The 20,268-nt window shown below is 37.7% G+C and overlaps 1 protein-coding gene across 2 annotated transcripts in view; it reads left to right on the top strand.

The window, feature by feature from the left end:
- dpysl5b (dihydropyrimidinase like 5b) overlaps positions 1-19,510 on the top strand; it is a 198,804-nt gene extending 179,294 nt beyond the window's left edge. For both annotated transcript variants that reach the window (XM_028797358.2, XM_028797359.2), the window contains exons 10-13: positions 1,355-1,497; positions 10,948-11,155; positions 14,789-14,957; positions 15,278-19,510. In XM_028797358.2, the coding sequence (XP_028653191.1) occupies positions 1,355-1,497; positions 10,948-11,155; positions 14,789-14,957; positions 15,278-15,363 (606 nt within the window). In that variant the 3' untranslated portion in view covers positions 15,364-19,510. The remainder of the gene's footprint in view (positions 1-1,354; positions 1,498-10,947; positions 11,156-14,788; positions 14,958-15,277) is intronic.
- The last annotated feature ends 758 nt before the right edge of the window (positions 19,511-20,268 follow it).

Genomic DNA, 20,268 nt, shown 5'->3' with positions numbered 1-20,268 from the left:
TCCAGTTGAGCAGGATAAGTTTACATGCTAGTAGTGAGATAAAGGCAATAACAGTTTGTTTGTCCTTCTCCACTTCAAGCTCTTCTGCAAGTACACCAAACACAGATGTTGATGGGTTAGGAATGATTGTGACACCAAGGATGTCTGATAGGTATTCAAAGATTTTTGCCCAAGACAATGTTAATTTGGTGCACGTCTAAAACGTGGCCCAGTAAGGCTGGAGCTACACTGCAATGTTCACAGATTGAATCTTGCCCTGGAAGCATTTTGGTACACTCAATAGAAGATTTTAAATTGAATAACTGAGCACTTTTGTACTTATGAAGCTAGAGTGTATACTGTACATGTCTGCCTTCCACTCCTTTTCTGAAATGTTAAATGAAGATCCTTTCCCCATTGTGCCCTGGGGTCTTTGAAAGGACTTTAAAATCCATACATCCATTATCCAACCCGCTATATCCTGTTTTTATAAATTGTGGAGAGTCTTTCTGAGTCTTCAAGATTGATCACTATGTCTTCTGGAATAGAACTTGGTGGAAGGTGAGGTAAATTGGGCAGGTTCTGTTTAGCAAAGTTTCTAGCTTGAAAGTAGTAGAAAAATTGTTTTGATGAAAAGTTAAATTTGAAACTTAATTGCTTGTAGGATGCAAAAACATGTACAAATCTCTAAATGTTTTAATCTCAGACATTTTCCAAGCATTAAATACTGTGTATGTTTGAGAGGGTGGAAAAAAGTGGTTGTCATGTAGAGGTGCAGCAGATAAGTGCTTCCTGTCAGTGATGTTATGTAATTGAACAATAACTGAACACCCATATGACAATATCACTGTGTATTTGTTCTATAAGTGCCACTATATGAATATTTTTACATTTTATTTTTGAAAAATTAATTATTATAAAATCTTTCAGTATGGTACACTAACTTTTTTTTCTTCTAAGATAGTCAAAAATATTTTGATACAGGGTTAAGCTGTTAAAATGGCCTTGAGAGTCCTACTCCCTGGCATAGCAAATAAATGAAAGTTAATGTTTCTTTTTTTGCTTCTGCATGATATTTCCTCTTAGTAATGAGTAAAGAAAATTGGTGCCCATCCCAAACCCTGCACAATGCAGTAATAACTGCAGACACGAATTAGGTACTACTGTCTGTAGGCTTGAAGTGGACCAGCAATTAGTGTAATATTGTATGTGCACACCTGAAACAATGCAGTCATTGGTACATTCTTCTGATGTGAAAATGTACATATAGATAAAGAAGAGGGATTATAGTCAAGTTAACTTTAACCAGCCTCATTGTAAAGAATTGCTTTTCTTCACTAAATTAAATAAGGTTTCATTTGTTTGAATCCATCAGGTAGGAGGTAAGATGGATGAAAATCGCTTTGTTGCAGTGACAAGTTCAAATGCTGCCAAGATTTATAACTTGTATCCAAGAAAGGGAAGGATCATACCTGGGGCAGATGCTGATGTGGTTGTCTGGGATCCAGATGCTACAAGGTATGTGACATAAAGTATATAGACTAATTGTTGAAAACTACAAATAAGCTATGATTATGGAAGTTTTTCAACAACAGTTAATTTTCAGAATTGTTAACTTTTAGTTCAGTGGGGCAGATTTGTTAAATTTGTGTGTCAGTTTAGTGAGGATTACCTGTCAGATCATTATGTGTTACTTTACAGTTCTATGGGAGGAGTAGCTGGTAATTTTAATACTTTAATCTACTGTGAATCTAGCATCAAATAAATTAGAGCTTATTTTTGGTCACAGTAGCTCCTTTTATCAGTTAAGTAACTGATATTTTTATTTAAAGAAAAAGAAATACAGGAACATAGTACAGTTTGCTTTACTTGAAATTTTGTCCATACTATGGTGCAGGCTGTTTTAATGTAATTATAAGTTAAATGAGAAAACTGGGAAGTTCACCATAAAAATGTTGCTTTTTAATGTATAAGATTCCCTATTTTAAGCTAAAAACAACATCATTAAATCACATATGCAACAGTCACTGCTCTTAAATGCAGGCTTAACTTCATACCAATCAATAAAAAAGTTCCTGTTTTTAAGACTACAAATCTTAACTGGGCAAAATGGGTATAGAAAATGGAGGCATATACTGTATGTTGTATATTCTGTGATTGGCTACCTGCCACTCTGTAACGTCAGCAAGAGAGAGATGTGTGATTAGGAAATACTTGGTCAACATTTGGTCCTCATAGGAAGTTGGTCAAGAGCATCCTACTGAAAGTGAAAAAGAGGCTTCCAAGGGTTAACAGTAGTGTGTACTCCTCTCTAATGATAGAGAGGAGTACATGGTGTCTTTACATAAAAAAATGTAACCTATTTTCAAGGTTAGGGCCAGCAGGAAACTGGTTAGTTCCCTCCACCTGCTCAATGTCAGCACATAATTCCAGAGAAGAGTTGTGTTCCCATTTTAAAGACAGCATGGAGACTGCTTAAGGTGCCAGGCCCTTTACAGCAGGGCTCCTTCAGTTCAAGCATGGATGGCATCAGTGGCTGCAGATTTTTCTTTCAATCCAGTTGCTTAACTAGGAGCCAGCCCTTTCTGATAGCAGAACATGTCTAATTTTATGGCCTGTTAGTGCTTTCATTCTGCTATGTTAAGTCATTCTTATATTGAAAAATGTACTTTTCTGAGAAAATAATCTAGATGATTTTTAGACCTGAGCGGATTATTAATTGTCTTTCACTTTTTCTCTTTGATTTACTTTTAAAAGTAAATGAGACCAGTGATGATGAGCTTCTGGTTCCTTTTTCATTTCCATCTCATTGTTAGTTGGCAGCTGGTTAAAAAACAAGAAGTAGTTGAAAAGCAGCAGTTTAAGATTAAAAGAAGCAATTAAGAGAGGGAAATCTGAACAAGCGAGTTAACTAAAATTAAGCACAAAAACGCTCTGTGAGTGGTAATCACTTCAGCAGTAATAATCGGCTTTAATTATTATAACATAATAACAAAACAAATTAACAATAACATAACAAAAATCTGCAGCAAGCGTGTCCCTCTAGGACCTAACATAAAGAGGTTATTAAAGGTTACAGTGATGTCAATGATACTGTGGCTTAGTGGAGCTGGAATGTTATAGATACCCCAGCCCTGCACATAATTCTATGCATAACTGGAAGTAACCCTGTGATGGGATTCAATTCCACATCATCATTCAGATATAATTGAGTGTAGGGTCCAGATGTGAGTTATGAAATGGTTCACTGGCAGAATGAAAGGAGGTTAAAATAGACAATGTGTGGAAGACTCATATAGGCATGCACAAGTCAGGTGGATGAGCCACTCCACCCGGTAGACAAAGTTACAGACCTGTCTGTGCAGGTGGGTCCACAACAGAAACAGGTGTTATTGTTTTCCCTTCAATGTTAGAGTTTTGTCTTTCTACCTTTGTTTCTCCCTCCCTTGTATATTTCAATTATAAGTGCTCTTTTTTGTGAATGTTCACCTCTTTGGTAACATTCTGAGTTGGGGGTGAGGGCAGTGATGACAGTGCCTCCTTCAGTTATATTACACAATATATCAGCCCCTTTTAAACCAGTTCAAGATCTCAGGGACTGAAGGCTTTCCTGGCAATATCAGATGTAAGACAGAGACCAACCCTGAGCACAGAAGATGGATGGATGAATGGAAATTCTGTACAACTTGTATTGACAATGGTATTTTATCACATTTACCAAAATGACATATATTATACAAAGGATATACATGCATATGAAGACTCTCATTTATTTTTTGGGTGATTAAAGGAAAAGTCTGGTACTTTTCAAGTCAAAATTGTTTCTTCACAATCATGGTATATATCAATTTGTCACATAAACAAGCATTCTAAAGTGAAGCATATTTTGTAATTTTAAAAAATAATCAACCTGCCGTTGCATTTTATAATGGAGCTAATGAGTACGTGGGCCCCAATGTGAAAAAAAAACCTTAAACTTTACCAAACATGTAAATGTGATGACCTGTGTCTTGATATTACACATCTGTGTCATTTTAAGAAGAAAGAAAAGCAAAGTGGCAAACATTGTTGTGAGATTTGGCTATTTTAAAAGACTTTACACTCATCTGTGGTGACCTTTCATAAGCAAAAATAAGTCACACTTATGACTGTTTACATTATTTTGCACTACAGAAGCTATTTTGTTATTTCACAAAGATATTGCCTGCTGCCTCTGAAATTATAATGCATATGTGTAACTTTGTGGTCTAGCGAGAGAAAAATTGAGCACACGCATAGCACGTAATCCAGTGACAAGAACTGAACAGATGTTATAGGCAAACATTTAGTTTTAATTAAGTTAATGTTTACTAAGTTTAGTAAAGATGTTTTAGCACAGGTGTAGTAGTATACCTTGATATAACTTCTGCTTCACAGCACCAGGTTCTACCTCATGTATTTGTGGAGTTATTGACATCAGTGTCAGCGAGTTTACTCGCTCAAAAATGTTATCCTTAATCCTTTTTTTAAGAGATATTCAGAATGAGCAACTTATCATTCACTTAAAAATGTGATAATTGGTTTGTAGTGTTTCAAGCTGTTTCATTGTGGTTGTGCTCTATTACACATTTTGCCTTTTTCATTTTCTGAGTTTTTTTTTTTTATTTTGTGTGTGCACAACACACCGCAGAAAGCACAACATGCAGGTAGCTTGGCTCTTGCAAAAATCTAAGGCTATTATTAAAAATGCAATTCAGTGTAATCATTGTACAAAGTACAGTGAAACTCTTTTGTGCAGTTCATTCACTACGTCGCCTCACAATGTGAAACTCACTCTGTAAGCTATGTGAAATAACAACACTAAATGTTGTTTGTGTGTTGCCTTTTACGGCAGAATATAACTCTCAAAAAACAGATCTGCAGAAGCAAAAGTAGGATAATGAGTAGTATACAGTTTGGCAAAGAATCAGGGTCTTCATGATCCCACCCATGACAGCAGCTACAAGCAGACAAGTGAACAGGAAATGTATCCTTACTTGAAGAAAATAGTACCAAGAATCAATGGAAAAAAATTATTATTTTTATGTCTACTTTTGTTGTCACAAGCATGCCTCAGAAATGCAGAAGGTACATTTTCTAAAATCAAACCATTTTCTTATTATTATTTCTGAAAAAGAAGAAGGAGAAGAAGAGGGGGGAGACGTGTCCGGAGGCAGGAGGAGAGGAGGAAAGTAAAGAGAGTGGAACTGAGGGTGGAAACTTTGAATGTTGGCAGTATGACTGGTAAGGGGAGAGAGTTAGCAGATATGATGGAGAGAAGGAAGGTTGATATATTGTGCGTGCAAGAGTCTAAATGGATGGGGAGTAAGTCCATGTGGATCGGAGGTGGATTCAAATTGTTCTATCATGGTGTGGATGGGAGGAGAAATGCGGTAGGAGTTATTCTGAAAGAGTGTCGGACAGAGTAATGATTATGAAGCTGGAAATTGGAGGTGTGATGATGATGTTGTTAATGCATATATATGTATATATAAGTTGGGTGTGCAATGGGTGAGAAAGAAGATTTTTGGAGTGAGTTGGATGAAGTGATGAACAGTGTACCCACTTTTGGTGATGATGTAACTCAGAAATGCTTTTGAAATGTAAGTTTAAATGGTCTCAGACTTTGGTAATCATTTTTCATATGTAGACAGAAACTGATGTAGATGTTTCATTTAGAGTGTGCAGTGCAGCAGTTCTGCATATAGCAAACACAATCAAACCACATTACAGATAAATTATTCAAAAATTTCTCCTTTATGTCAGTAGTTGGAGTATTGAAAGGTTAAGTGACATCCTAAGATTTAACAGTAAGTGGGTACAGTATTGGAGTCCGAAGTCCTCCCACTAAGTCTCATTGCCTGCAGACCTTAGGTCTTTCTTATCTACACCTCTGTCAATGGTGGTTATTCTCCTCTGCAGTGTTAACCATGTTATACTAGATAATAAGCTTCTCGGATACTTTTATGTTAATAAAATGTATAATTTTTTGGAAGTGTTTAAATATGGTTCACCTGAAGATGGCAGTTATCACAAGATTGACTATAAATTCCGAACTGTTGCCAGAAGGCAAAGGGAAACTGCTTAGATTACAATACAATACCTCTGTGGAGTCTAGTGCAGTTTTCTTGTTGGCTAATTTTCATTTGTTGACATTTTTTACCGTGGAGACTGTTGCTGTCAAGCTAGCATAGCATCATTCCTTTGTTAACTGCTTTTTGGGTAATTCTAGTATCAGATCTGGGTGTATTTTCACTGGATTTTACCTTCTCAGTTTTCAATATGATTTGCTTATATCAGATTTTATAATGGTTGTCCATATTTTAATGTACCTTGTTTCATTCTCCAGCATTATTTAGTCCATTCCTTTAAACAGATGTGGACACTCTTAAGGGTCATTATCTGAGTTCATCTAAGTTGGTATGTTACTGTGTAAGAACTTCTTTTTTTACTTACTTATTTAGTATAGCAGCTCTTTATATGTGTTTTACAAGTACTGTACTGTACCTCTTCGACGTTCTTGAGGAAACCATATCCACAAGGCTTCATCCACGATTTTGCTCACAGGTTTTTTTCTCGTACAATGACTGGACAGTGTGGTGTAGCGGGTCCACAGCTCAAGTCAAAAAGGCCACTTCTTAAATAAATAATCGCCACCCTTGCGTCCCCATGATATATAGAAGCATGAGGTGGCTATGGGGAGAACAGGAAAGAACGGGAGGTTAATGGAGAAGGAAGCAGGTAGAGGAAAGCCAGTGCAGGAGAGCGAGCGAGCAGATTCAATGAAACAAAGGCAGGCAGCTGGGAGGTGAACCCCTGCAGAGGAGTGTTTGGCCGTAACTCGTGGGGCAGTTGCTCCAGCTGAGCAATCATGTAGCTGGAGTGACCGGTATTGAAGACAACTGGCCGTCGAAAGGCAGCAGCAGTCGTGGAGGCTTTGGGCTGGTTTAGCCCCAGCGTGAGTGCCCTGGCCGCTGGGGAAAGAACCCAAGTCTTGGTCCGGATGGAGCCCTACATAGCCAGGGATCGGAGGGCTACCGGACCAGTATGGAAGGCAGCTGCACCTGCAGGTAGGGCGACTCCCCTGTTGCGAAGCCTGATGAAAGAAGCAGGGGAGCCGCCAGGTAGAAAGAAGAAGGCACCGTGGAAAATTCATAAAGGAATATGTAAACGGAAATCAATCTGAGCATGGAGGCGTCTCACCTTTCAGGAAAGAAGGAAGTGCATACATATAATATAAAAAAGAACTCAGGATTAAAAAAATAAATACATTTTATTTTATTTTAACAGGCCGGTTAATCCATCGGCCAGTTAATGCGAGGCCAGTTAAGAGGGATTGTACTGTAATGCAAACTTTGTTGACAATGTCTCTGTCATGGCAGGATACACACTTTTCCCTCAATTTTCTTTGAAATCCAGCTCAGGCTCTATAAAATTTGCTGAGAATTAGTCAAAACTATGTATTTTTTCTTGCCAGCTATTTTCTTTGAATTATGCATGATGCTGTGTCATCCCTTTATGGTTGACCAACACTGTTTACTGCACGTTGCCAAGAAAGCTCACTGACACCTTGCTTGCATTGTCATAAATGAGACACATATTTTTCTGCAGGAATAGTAGTGCATTGATATGAAAGAACTTTTATTTGTAATGAAGTTTACGGTAAGCAATTGGCACTGCTGCTCTTCTTCTGTTCGTATGATTGGCCTATTCAATGCACTTCACAGTGCTGACACCTTTCTTGTGACATAATGGAATCCAGAACTTTATTTTGCTTTCAGAGTGTCTGTCATGCATGCACGATGAACATAGTACAGTGGCCCGTGCAACACACTTAGCTATGAGCAACTGGTACCACATATTCATTTTCTATAAGTGATGAAATGTGAATGCACACAGTGCACACCACTGTGCTTTTCCCATTCTGCTGTGAGAAGGAATTGAGCGCCAATTTCAGGCCACCATCATATGTACATCTAATTCATGGGCTGTATTTATAAAATACAATTTTGCACTTTAGAACACAGTTTGATTTGGTAAAAAATATATATACCATGATTGTGAAGAAATAATTTCAACTTAAAAAATTCCAAACTTATTCTTTTAGGCTTTGCTCTTTTCTACTTGTAGAATTAGGTTAAAATTCATCACGAGCTTCATTTAGTACTTTATAGACCTGATCTGTTTATGCACAGGTTGAAAAAATTAAGGTAACACTTAATCATCACAGTCTAACACCAAGTCATTTAAGCTTCAAGGATATCATTCTGTGCAGTTAGGAAGCATAAATGATTGTAATTCAACTTCACCTGCTTTGGTGCAAATGAAAGTGACAACATGTGCCTTAAAGAGGCAACAGACAGACAGTCCCCAAAAAAGAATGGTTTTGCAAGAGGTGCTCTCTCCTTATCCTTCCTGATTCTTCTCTAGTTTTGTATTTTGCTAATGTCCTTGTCACTACTGGTAGCATGATTCCTGCAGCCGATTAAGGCTACACAGGTAGTCCACCTCCTCCAGGATGACACATCCATATGTGCAGTTGCAAGAAGGTTTGCTCTGTCTCCCAGTACAGTCTTAAGAGGATGGAGGAGATACCAGGAGACAGGCTATTACATGAGGAGAGCTGGAGAGAGCCATAGAAGGGCATCAGCCCAGCAGCAGGACCAGCATCTGCTCCTTTGTGCAATCAGGAACAGGAAGAGCATTGCCAGACCCCTACAAAATGTAACTACCTCCAGCTAGTTACAGGTGTCACATGTTTCTCTCCAGATTGCCAGAAACACACTGCCTGAGACTGGCTTGAGGGCCCAATGTTTTCTAGTAGGACCTGTGCTCACAGCTCATCACTGTGCAGCTCGATTGGCATTTTCCGCAGAATTCAGCAATTGGCAGCTCCACCATTGGCACCCTGTTCTCTTCACAGATGAGAGCAAGTTCACACTGAGCACATGTGACAGACATGAAAGAGTCTGGAGACGCCTTAATGAACATTATGCAACCTGCAACATCAATCCAAAATCATTGTTCTGGTGGTAGGTCAGTGATGGTCTGGGGGACTGACGCTGCCAAGTAGTGACACAGACTGTTCAGGAGCTCATTGATGTCCTGATCCATAGTTGGAAGGAGAACCCCGCACACCACCGTAATGTTCCCGTTCTGCTGTGAGAAGGAATCGAGCTCCAATTTCAGGCCGTTGTCATGTGTACATCTAATTCATGGGCTGCGTTGTGCATATCATTACATATCTTGTGATCTTACAGTGTCCAGAACTTTGTTTCTGTTTTAGAGTGTGTAGCTTTTGAGTGTGATAAACACTACTAGCTGGCCTGGGCAACACAGGTCACCATCAGCAGCTGGTGCTGCATTTCTTTTCCTGTCAGTTATGTTATGGGAATGCACATGAATTCAGGTGGGTTGTGAACCTCTCAAGATGCACAGCACCCCAGGGCACTCTGCTGAGGTTACTGTAATGTACTTCTGTTGCTGTGTCTGTTTTCATGCCAGACTTGTGGTGTAAACGCTCAGCTGATATTCTTGTGCCAGTTATATTTTATGGTGTTGTACTGCCGTTCTTTTTCCATCAGCGGTGTGTGTATCCATGCATTTCCTGTCAGCCAAGACACTGGGCCATGTCTCGGCTTACCGTGAGAAGGAATCAAAGCTCAATTTCAGGGCCATCATGGCCTATATGTCTAATTCATGAGTCGTCCTGTCAGCTATGGCTTGGGAACGCATGTCGGATCTTGTGGGGCATGCGCCTCTAATGAAATACAGAACCCTTGGTAACTCCACTGAACTTACTGTAATTTCCTTATATTGTCATGCCTGTTTTTGTGCCAGACATGCGGTGTGATTGACTGGCAGGGTGAGTAGCTGTGCTTCTTCGACTCCTTGCGCCATGAGAAACACAACACAATCTCCATTTGTTGTGAGAAGGAGTTGAAGCCAAAATTGAAAACAAATTCATGGGTTGTGTTGCACATGTCATGGCATGAGGTGTTAATTGAAACTAAGATCAAGCATTAAGGGCCAGAGGTGTGAACGTTTTTGCATGACAGACAATCCTTAGTATTTTGTATCTATAGATAGATAGATAGATAGATAGATAGATAGATAGATAGATAGATAGATAGATAGATAGATAGATAGATAGATAGATAGATGGATGGTTGCCATAAGTAATGGTTACTTTAGTTCATTGCTTTTCACACTGTCCATGCAGCTGCTGGTCTTTGTTCCAAGCAGTTTCACAATCAGTGAGTCATTTTTACCTTGAATTAATCTCATTTACGTGTAATTACTTTTTTCATTTCTTATTCAGAAAAGTACAGCAGTGTAATTTTTACATTTATAAACATTTATACATATTTTTATTTCTGTTATAGCTTTAAATGCTTTTCCTTTTAATTTGACTTTTTCTTTGTAATTTATTCCCATAATTGAATCCTAATAATGACAATTAACAATGAACAAAGCAGATTCCCAGGCAAATGACAATGAATGTTAAAAGGTGGCAACTTCTTCAGCATCAGATCCACTAATTGTCTTGTTAATATATAATGGATTAAATAACCAGAACACATAAAGCAGAATAAAAATCATGATAATGATGAAAATCTGAAAACCAAATTAGAAAAGCACAACATTGTCTCTATGTAACATACATAAATGCTTGGTACATTCTAATTCAAATTTGAAAGACTTAGTTTTGTCATTTTTACCCTGACTCCAAAACAAAAAAACTGGCAAATAACAGCTTGATTAATTAGGCTGGTAGTTCCATTAAAAACTGAAGTTGGTTGGAAAAGAGACGTGCAGCCACATGGGGTCCACAGGACTGATTTTGAAAACCAATGCTTCAGCTCAAACAAATAGAAAATGTACAATTTTTTCAAGTATTTTCCTTCAAAATGGACCAATTGCGACATTAATTACCGATTTTTTTTTCAGGACTATTTCTGCTAGCACCCAGGTCCAAGGTGGGGACATTAACCTGTATGAAAATCTTCGTAGCCATGGAGTACCCCTGGTGACTATCAGTCGAGGCAGAGTGGTCTATGAGAATGGAGTGTTTATGTGTGCAGAAGGCACAGGAAAATTCTATCCACTGAGAACTTTTCCTGATTTCCTTTACAAGAAGATGGTTCAGCGAGAAAAGGTACATTAGCAACTATAAATAACTTTATGCAATAACAATAGCCAACTCAAAAAGCACTGTTAATACCATGTGTTCTGACTGTTAATGCTTGTTTTCCCAGTCTTTTCGTATTTTATACAATTGTTATTATCTTAAACAAAAAAAAATAGTTTTGCTGGTAGGTGGAATGGCATTTTACACATGAAAATTATTTAAAATTCATTTTGCAGCATTGTGTCTAAACTGTAGTGATCATTTAAAAGAGCATGTAATTATTAATTATTTCATTATGGAACTTTAGGATGAACATCAGCTATATACAGGGCATCAGCTGTCATTGATGTCAGCTGTCAATACCCAGGTAGTTGCTGGTGTTCATTTTACTATTATTAAATGTTTAAGAATTAAAACTAAGGAGACAAGACAGAATATACAGAATGCTTGCTAAGGTCAGAACAAAATAAATGGTTTAAACCGTGGACTGAAACCAGAATGAAGAACAGAAATTGAAGTCAAAAATAAATATTACAATCCTCTGACTTGTTTTTCTTGCCCCTAACTAAATACAGAGATATCATTGTTTCTACTTTTTTTCTTTATACAAATTTATACTACACTCAAACAACCAGGACATATACATGACAATCTTATATAAACTGAAGCAATGATGTCACTTGTCACACAGATGTTTGATCACATGAATAGCAGTGTTTGTTACTGCTATACGCAGCGTGGAAGCAGGTATAACAAAAAAAAAAAAAACCTGCAGGTGCCTGCAGAAAAAAGTAACTCAAAATGGCGCCATCGTGACATCACCAATGGAAAAATGAAAAAAATGAACATCTTCAAAAACTCAGAACAAATCCAGAAATGAAGCTAAACGAATCTGCATGTGTATAAACCAAGATGCATCACAGGATCATCTGTAACCTTAGTTCCCGAAACAAGAAAGGCACAATTTCCATTTTTAGTGTTCATGCAGCATGTGTCAGTTGACAGAATAATGCTGTTCACAGCTTTTCCTTAAGGTGGCTGAAGATCATGGATCTAATCATTAGTGATATAAAGGTTTCAACACTAGATGTTTTGAAAATTAATGTGCACCTTAAACAAAGGCCAGTCCTTTCTGTATTTGACATAATAATTTACTGATTCTTATAATCATGTACAGACCAATGAGTTTTCAATGGTAGGCATATGTGGCAACTTCAACAGAGTACCAAAGCCTGCATAAAACTTTCAGTATCTGCCAAAGTTTAGCAATCATGGTAGTTTTTTTCCTGACTTTAGCTTCTCAGGTAGACAAATAAATAGATAGAAAGAGAAATTGCAAGTCTTTCATTAAGAAAACTGCACAGCAGTTTGTAAGAAGCATTAATGATGCCAACCCTTCATTTTCTGCATTAAATTTTCTGCTGTCTGCGCTTTCAGCAAAGGTGGTTTGTAAGGCAGGGTGCTGGAGCACTTCTGCCCCTCCAACTATTTTAAAAAATCTACTTAAATTAACTAGGCAATTCAAAATGATCAGGAAATGTGTTTATTTGCATAACATGCCTGGTGTCAGTGCATGTCAACATCCATTGAAAAATGTTTCTGACTTGTATTTCTTTCATTTCTGTATGAATACCCAGCCACCCAAATGAGAGTGTATGTAAGTCCTTGATCTTTTGGCAAGCAGGTGACCTGAGGCTGCCCTTTAATTGGTTCTCTTCAGATTTTTCTGGAGCTGTAGCTCTATGTGCCCTGGACACTCTCACTTTTATTGGCAGCGAATTAGTATTAGTAGCTCCGTGATCATTTTGTTGCAGACGCATCTCCAGACTGCTAGAGGCCATCCGACCTGGGTGTGTGGTCGCCAGCGAGTCTCTCAGGTCCAGTGGATAGTGGGCATTCGAGTTGCCTCTGTAGCAGAGAGGGACAGGGAAAGGGGGCAAAGCAGCTTGGAGATGCCACCAAACTGCTCACTAAGTGCTGTGTCTGTGAACGCTGATCTCGGAGCTCTTTTTTTACCAGCTTTTCCAGTAATCCCAACCCTTCGGGCAGTTGAGCAGGTCTGTGCCTTGGGATGATTTCGGTTAAAAAAAAGTATACCACTACAGGAAAACACTCATCTAGACAATAGTATGAGGATAATTTTTTTTTGTAGGCTTGATGAAATGATTCAATTTAATAAGAAAGGAACTGAGAAACTTTCAGGCCTCAAGGGTGTTAAAGGAAATATAGGTATCCTGATCATAAAGGCAGAATAAGATTTAGGTAGGACTTGTCCTGTGGGTGTAGTACAAGACAGGTTGGGGGGCAAGTTATGTTTTAATATGTGGGGGTCTGTGGATCTTACAATGTGAATTTTTGCCCAGGTGAGGCAAGCCTGGCAAATTTGCATAGGACCGGGCAGACTGGCAGCAAGTGTAGAATAAAATTAGGGTGTGAATTACTTTGTGGGCGTGGTAAATGATAAACTGTGATGCAAGTCTTGGGGAAAAATCAGAGGACTAGTGATTGCATAATATGGATTTATGGAATACAGTGGTAATGGCTAAGGACTGAGCACTCTATTAGCAGAGGCAGAATAAGATCTGGATTGGACCCATGTTATGGATGTCTTGTAGGACAGAAGAAAGTGCAAGTTATTGGAAGCTTATGGAGTTGGGGTGTGGAAATTATTTTGTGGGGTTTGGTATAGAGAACTGGGCAAGTTGGTAGGTGACTGGACAATTTAGAGACAGGTGTAGCATGAAATTTGGCCTGTTCCTTTCCAAATCTATAGGGCAAGTTATCTAAAGAACAAGGGGACTATGGATGTCACAGACTGAAGTTTTGGAGCACAGTAGAAATGGGAAATCTGGCATCAGACTGGGCAGCATCGTGGAAAGGGTATAATATATTTTAGCCTGGATTTGTCCTATGGGTCTAGACAGGCCAAGACATGCATTGACACTATGACAAGCATGTGGAATGACCAGATAGACAGATAGATATGAAAGACACTATGTAATAAATAGATGTGAAAGGCGCTATATAATAGATAAGTGCTGCTTCAGTTTATCCCTGTGCCCCCACTCAAATTTTTTTCACCAGCTGCCATTGACTTTGGGAGCTGCTGAACTACTAGAATGGCAGACATTACAAAATGCAGGGCAGACTTGATACTGCCTCTTACAGTATTACGTTAGGCAGTCAGTCTTGGAGTGACCCTGTTAACCTGACCTTTAACATGGGAATAGGGACTTAGGGATGTGGAAACATTTGGAGCCGTCAGAGGGAGTTCAAATAGGATACCTCTAGGTAGATCTAGGATTGCTTCTGACAGGTTGTACAAGTGCCATCTGTTCCAAAAAGTGCTATTGGGTCCATGTATACTATGTCAAGACTTAAACAGCATTGTAAATCTATTTAATCTTATCTAGAGGAGTGTGTAGCACAAACAAAACTATCAAGATTACCTGACCCTGACCCCTAGATTTTTTATATGATCAATGAAATTTGTCTTGCAAATTTTCCAGTCTTCCTTAACATGTGTAGTTTGTTGTGATGTTGACAAAGACAACTGGATCTACGCAGACAACTCTCTATGTACAACAACCAGTCACTGTTCCAAACCTGCATGTCTATTCTCCTAATAACAAAGTGTCCTCCTACTTCCTACTGTTGTAGTGCCAGTCCCTAAAGGGTGTGGACCGCAATCCATATGTGGGTGATGTTGCAGTGGTGCATAACTCTGGAAAAAAGGAATCTGGATCATCAGATGCTGACACCCCCACTAGACCTGTGACAAGACACGGTGGCATGAGGGATCTTCATGAATCTACTTTTAGTTTATCTGGTAAGAGAACCTGAAGTGGCCATTACTAGTTGTGAAATGTTTATAAAATAAGCAGTTTAGTTAAAAAAAAACTAAGAACTTTGTTACTTTTTTTAAAGAGTTAAATGTAAATGATTTATATTATATCATATATGCTCCATACAGCTTTGCATGTGTTTTTCTTCTGAGGTTTTTATTTTTCTTAATATCCTAAAGACATGTAATTTTAGCAACCAGCTTTAAAGAAATGAGTGAATACATGATGATGAAAAAGAAGATTTCATTAATGACCTTTATTTGACTCATACTATCAAATGGTATTGGTTCTTTGTGTGTCACAGGTGCCCAGGTGGATGACCATGTCCCAAAGAGGTCTTCTGCTAGGATCCTGGCTCCTCCAGGTGGCAGATCCAGTGGAATTTGGTAATCATGACTTCCCAACTCTGGACCAAATAAAGCAGCAAGAGTTCAAGAAAACACCTTCACCATGCTGCAGCACTAAAATATTGTGTCTTGTAAAAACAGACGAGGGGCAAGCAAAGAACACTGCACTGATTTTTTTTTATTGAAAGGTGCTTAGAATATCTTCAACTCTAATGGTACACTGTTACACAGGCAAACAATGGAACTTCACTCTGAAGCTGCATTGGAAATCTAGAGCTAGAAACATAGGGACAGATTTGAAAATGTGTGTGTTTGAAAGAACGCCTGCTGATGTTGTGTGTGAAAAAGAATAATAAGCAAGACTATAAAATGCACTTGGTTATTTATTATAAGTAATTAAGTTTTGTCTTTTAAAATTATCTGATCTAACTAATTTCAAATAATTTATAATATGTAACAAAGAACCACTCAAAGAAATAGTGGGAGTCTACTAGTCTCCCATTTTAAAGTTTAGTACGTTCTAGAGGTGATTTCATTGTCTGTGTTGTACATGCAGAACAGCCCCAAGAATTTTCTTGTTTTCTTTTTGATTCTGCCATGGCTGCTGTGTAAGGTTTTAAAGCACCATTAAAAGCAAAAAAATATGTAGTGCAGGGTAAAACAAACTTTAAATCATGGAACCTTTAAAATACCGTAATCCATTAGATGGATACTGTATGTGATATGCTTCTCTAAAAATTCTGCTTAAAAATAAGTTTCAAAACGTCATGCCAATACGTTTAATCCTTCAAAAATATAAGTTGTCCTATGGCTTTTGATTATACAGTATTAAGTGTTTATTGCGGCAATAAAGTAAAAAAGGCAGTTCCAAAAAGCTATTAGTAAAAACGTCTTTTGACATCTTTTTTTTTTTGGTTAAATGGTAGATAATTGTTTTTATTAGATTTTCAGAAATTAGTTAAATGGTGTTAAGTGGGTCAGAGTTTCATTCTTAGTATTTCACTACTATTACAGCCTCATGTCTCTTCACAGAACTCATTAAAGTCAACAGTAGCAGTACAAGACTTTACCTGAGCCATTTTTGTTTTTCCCATGAAATTAGCCAGTTTAAAGATAAATCAGTTAAAAAATTCCTTTAGTCATATATGGTAAACCATAAAACAAAGAAAAATGTTTTTCCATTTTTGTTTTTTCATATTCTAACCGAATAAAAAAATAATGGAATTCCTTAGAAAGGATCCGTTTTCTAAGCCCTGTCATAACAGGATTCAATTGTTGTAAAATAATTGCTAAACAATAATGTAAACTCCTCTGGTATATTCAGATTTAACTCAGCCTGCCTAAGTGTGTCCACACTGGAGGTCTTTTTGTTCCTGTGCCACTGTTGCCTACTGTAAAGTGCAATTCAGTGTTTGGCAGCACAGCCGACACTACCGCTATTCTCAATGGTAGAAGTTTCCATTGAAATCTTCCATTGTTTTTATTAAGAGTTATTCCGCCATTACTTGTTCCTGAATAACTGAAGATAACACCTGATAAATACTTAAGAAACTTTTCACACTTGCACAACAATATTACCAGTTTTAAATTAACACTTCAACTATGTATGAAAATTACAAAGTTATTGAATTTCTTTTGCCATGATTCATAACAGAAATGAAGCCTACAGTTAATAAAATTTTTTTTTAAATCTTAATATTCTCTTCACCTAATTGAAATAATCAATGTAATTCTGTGTATCAGCCGTAATTTGTTTTACAGAAATGTTCATTTGAGCAATTTTTTTCTCATAAAAACAAACATTAAGGTGATTACTGAATACGACCATCCGTGCATATTAACATTCCTACCCGTAAACGGTGCTGGCATGTTCCTGTTCTTCTTCCACACTGCAGAAGCAGGCTGTCTTCTGTTGTCATGAGCTCTGTAGTTTTGGTGACCAGTTCACACAGTGTGTCAGGACCAGATGGAGAATTCATTCCTTAAACTGAAGTTGCTGCTTTTAACTGACCCAGGTTAACATTTCAAAAACTTTATGCATGCTTTTGTAACGTGATTCATTTTTGGCAAAAAGTTAAAGAAATATTTAACCTTTCAATGAAATATTTTAAAAACACGTTTCTGACAGTGGTCCCAGTCTATGGACAAGTGTTTTTTTAATAACAGTATTAATGAAAAAATAAATAAGTATCGAAAGTCTTGTCTATTATTTTACTGACAAATTAGAAACTCATAATAAATCTCACTGATCTTTACCTGGCACCAGGAAATTCTAAGAGTGTCTGCTTACACGTGTGCCACTTGCCTGTGGTCTGATCTAAGAGAACAAAAATGATGGGCAAAAGGATTTCATCAGATTCATGGATTTCCCCTTCCATCTGTGCCAGGGCTGTATACAGCGTCTTCCGTCTCAATGCCTCTTCTTTGAGAATGACACTTCTTCCTTAAATTGTAAAAGTGGTGAGTCAAGTGCATCATTTCTATAAATTGCGTAAATCTGACTGTTGTACGGCAGTGGATGGTGACGTCTTCAGAGGCTGAGTTCATTAGCTATTTCATTTTATGTGAATGTGTGTGTCTCTCTCTCATATTTGTAGACACTGAGACCACTGGTCTCTCCCGTTACTGTGACACAAATGATCAGTGTGTGGTCTGTCTGTTTATTGGCTGGTAGATGGACAATTAATTCGTTTCTTTTGATGATATCACTTCCCTTAGGCTGGGCATACACTGCTCTGCAAGGGACCTGTTGCTGCAGCTTATTAATTATTTCCTAAACAGGATTAGCTTGCACTACACTGCATACCCACAATTATTTATCTAGTATAAGAAATCACCCATATGCATTTGCTTTTAGTCAAAAAATCTAAATAATTCTACATATAACTTTTCACAATTTAAACACCAGAACCATAATTAGTCTTGTCAGGGAGGTCACAGAGATTTTTGAATAGTGGAAGCAATTAGAACAGTATGGAGGTCATTCACAGATTTCGCTTCCAGGTCGAGATTTACCATCTCTTATGAGACTGCAGTAACGACTGAGGACCTTAGTTACCTTCTGCTCACCATCATGTGTTTGAACAGCTTTGTTTAGTTTTCTTACATGATAGTGAGTTACTGACTGTCAAAGTAGTTGTTGAATTTGATTATAATAATGTTTATTAGCAAAAGAAATCACAAACATGTAAAGTGTATTATACTCAAATCAGTGTTACTTCTTGATCTTAAAGTACCCCAGATGGCTCGATGACACCCACTGGGCTGTACCAGATCTTACCTTTTTATTGTCAGCCATATCGACTGCACCATAAGCAAGAGCACACACTTCTTATTAAAATAATGTTGAAATGGCAGCTTGGAAATCAAAGAAATGAAATCGAATCAGTCTTCTCTTAAAGCACTCAAACACCATGAGTACAGGCTGCACTTTAGGTGTAGGTCACATATTATTGCCATGTTACGTTACTTAATAGGACAAAATGGCTGTATGTGCTAAAGCTGAGAGTTTCGTATGCAACAACTGTGAACTTGATTCCTCTTCTCCTGTTCTTTTATCTGCAAAATGAACAAAGTGACTGTTCAGAGTAGTTAGTAATCTGATGGAAAATGAACACTAGTTTGTTTGCCTTTTATTTTTGCAAAGCCACAACATGCCAGTATTCTCCATGGATGTAACTAAGAAAGTAATACCGAAAATAGCAAATGTCATAATTTTAGAAAATGGCGTAAACAGCAAATATAAACTGTTTTTATTCTTTCTGAGTACAGCATATCAAACCTTCCATAAAACACAAAAGTAAATATTTTTACGTGGAAAGCACTGGCAGTTATGTCACTTTTGTAAAATGTACAATTTTTAAACTTTTGACATATCAATTATTTATACATTGTTTTCTAATTTGCGCACATGACTTGTTTTAAGGAGGATGTTAATCATAAATCATTCTGTAGTCATTGTTTTCATTCCTGTTGTCACTACTGTATAACTGATAGCAATCAACTGCATGGGCATAAAGCTTCTGTGTTTTAGATACTGAAAGGTTTCTTTTATATTAAAGAAGCACTTTGTGAAAAGTTTGTGATTGTATGTATCTGTAGAGAATCGTGTTGAAAGGTAATATTAAACAAATGGTTTGTTTGTTATCACATGAATGAGTGTAAAATAAAGCCACTTAGGATTCTCACAATGCGTCTTTCCAATGTTTTGTATGTTATAACATACCTTACAGATTTGGTGGTGATTTTGAATTCACCCCGTATGTGTAATGGTGTAAAAGTGTGCTCAGTAATCGATCAGCAGCCTGTCCAGGGCTGATTCCTATTTTAGACCTACTGTATATGACGCCCAGATAGGCTCTTGCTCTTCTTGACGCACCCTGTATGTTTCTAATTTTTTTTTTTTTTTTTTGTATAATGATGTACAGCATATTAGAATTAATTGTCAGCTCAAAAGTAGCAAACCTAAAAACGTGAGTACTTTGACAAGTGAGTGGAGACCATTCATTCACAGCTAAGTTGTCCCAGTATTTCCTCCAGATTCTTTTTTAAAGGTTGACAAGGTCTCTGCTTCACCTACACATTTGTTCCACATTCCCACAAAGAAAATGTGTTTCCTGGTTTCAATCTAGAGTATATGCCATTTGACTGTATTTTTGAGTGTGCTCGCTGGTATGTCCATCCTGCCTTGATTTCTGTCTTGGGGCCATTGCTTTACTCACCTGAACTTAAAGCCGCATAAGCAGGTTCAGTAAATGGATGGGTGAAAAATACTCAGGCCTTAGCTGCATTTCAAAAACAGTTGTTGTTCTGAAAAGAAGGAGGAGGAGGCGAAGGTGGAAATGGTGTCAGGTGGAAGGCTGGTCAAAATACACACTCTGTCCCCTCTGCTTCCACTACCACCTCCATGCTATAATTTTCACAGTCCTTTGTGTCTGAGCTTACAGTT

This window comes from Erpetoichthys calabaricus, chromosome 3 (assembly GCF_900747795.2).
Source record: "Erpetoichthys calabaricus chromosome 3, fErpCal1.3, whole genome shotgun sequence".
NCBI lineage: Eukaryota > Metazoa > Chordata > Cladistia > Polypteriformes > Polypteridae > Erpetoichthys > Erpetoichthys calabaricus.
The sequence above is the reverse complement of the archived record's forward strand: the minus strand, read 5'-3'. Positions and strand labels throughout refer to the sequence as shown.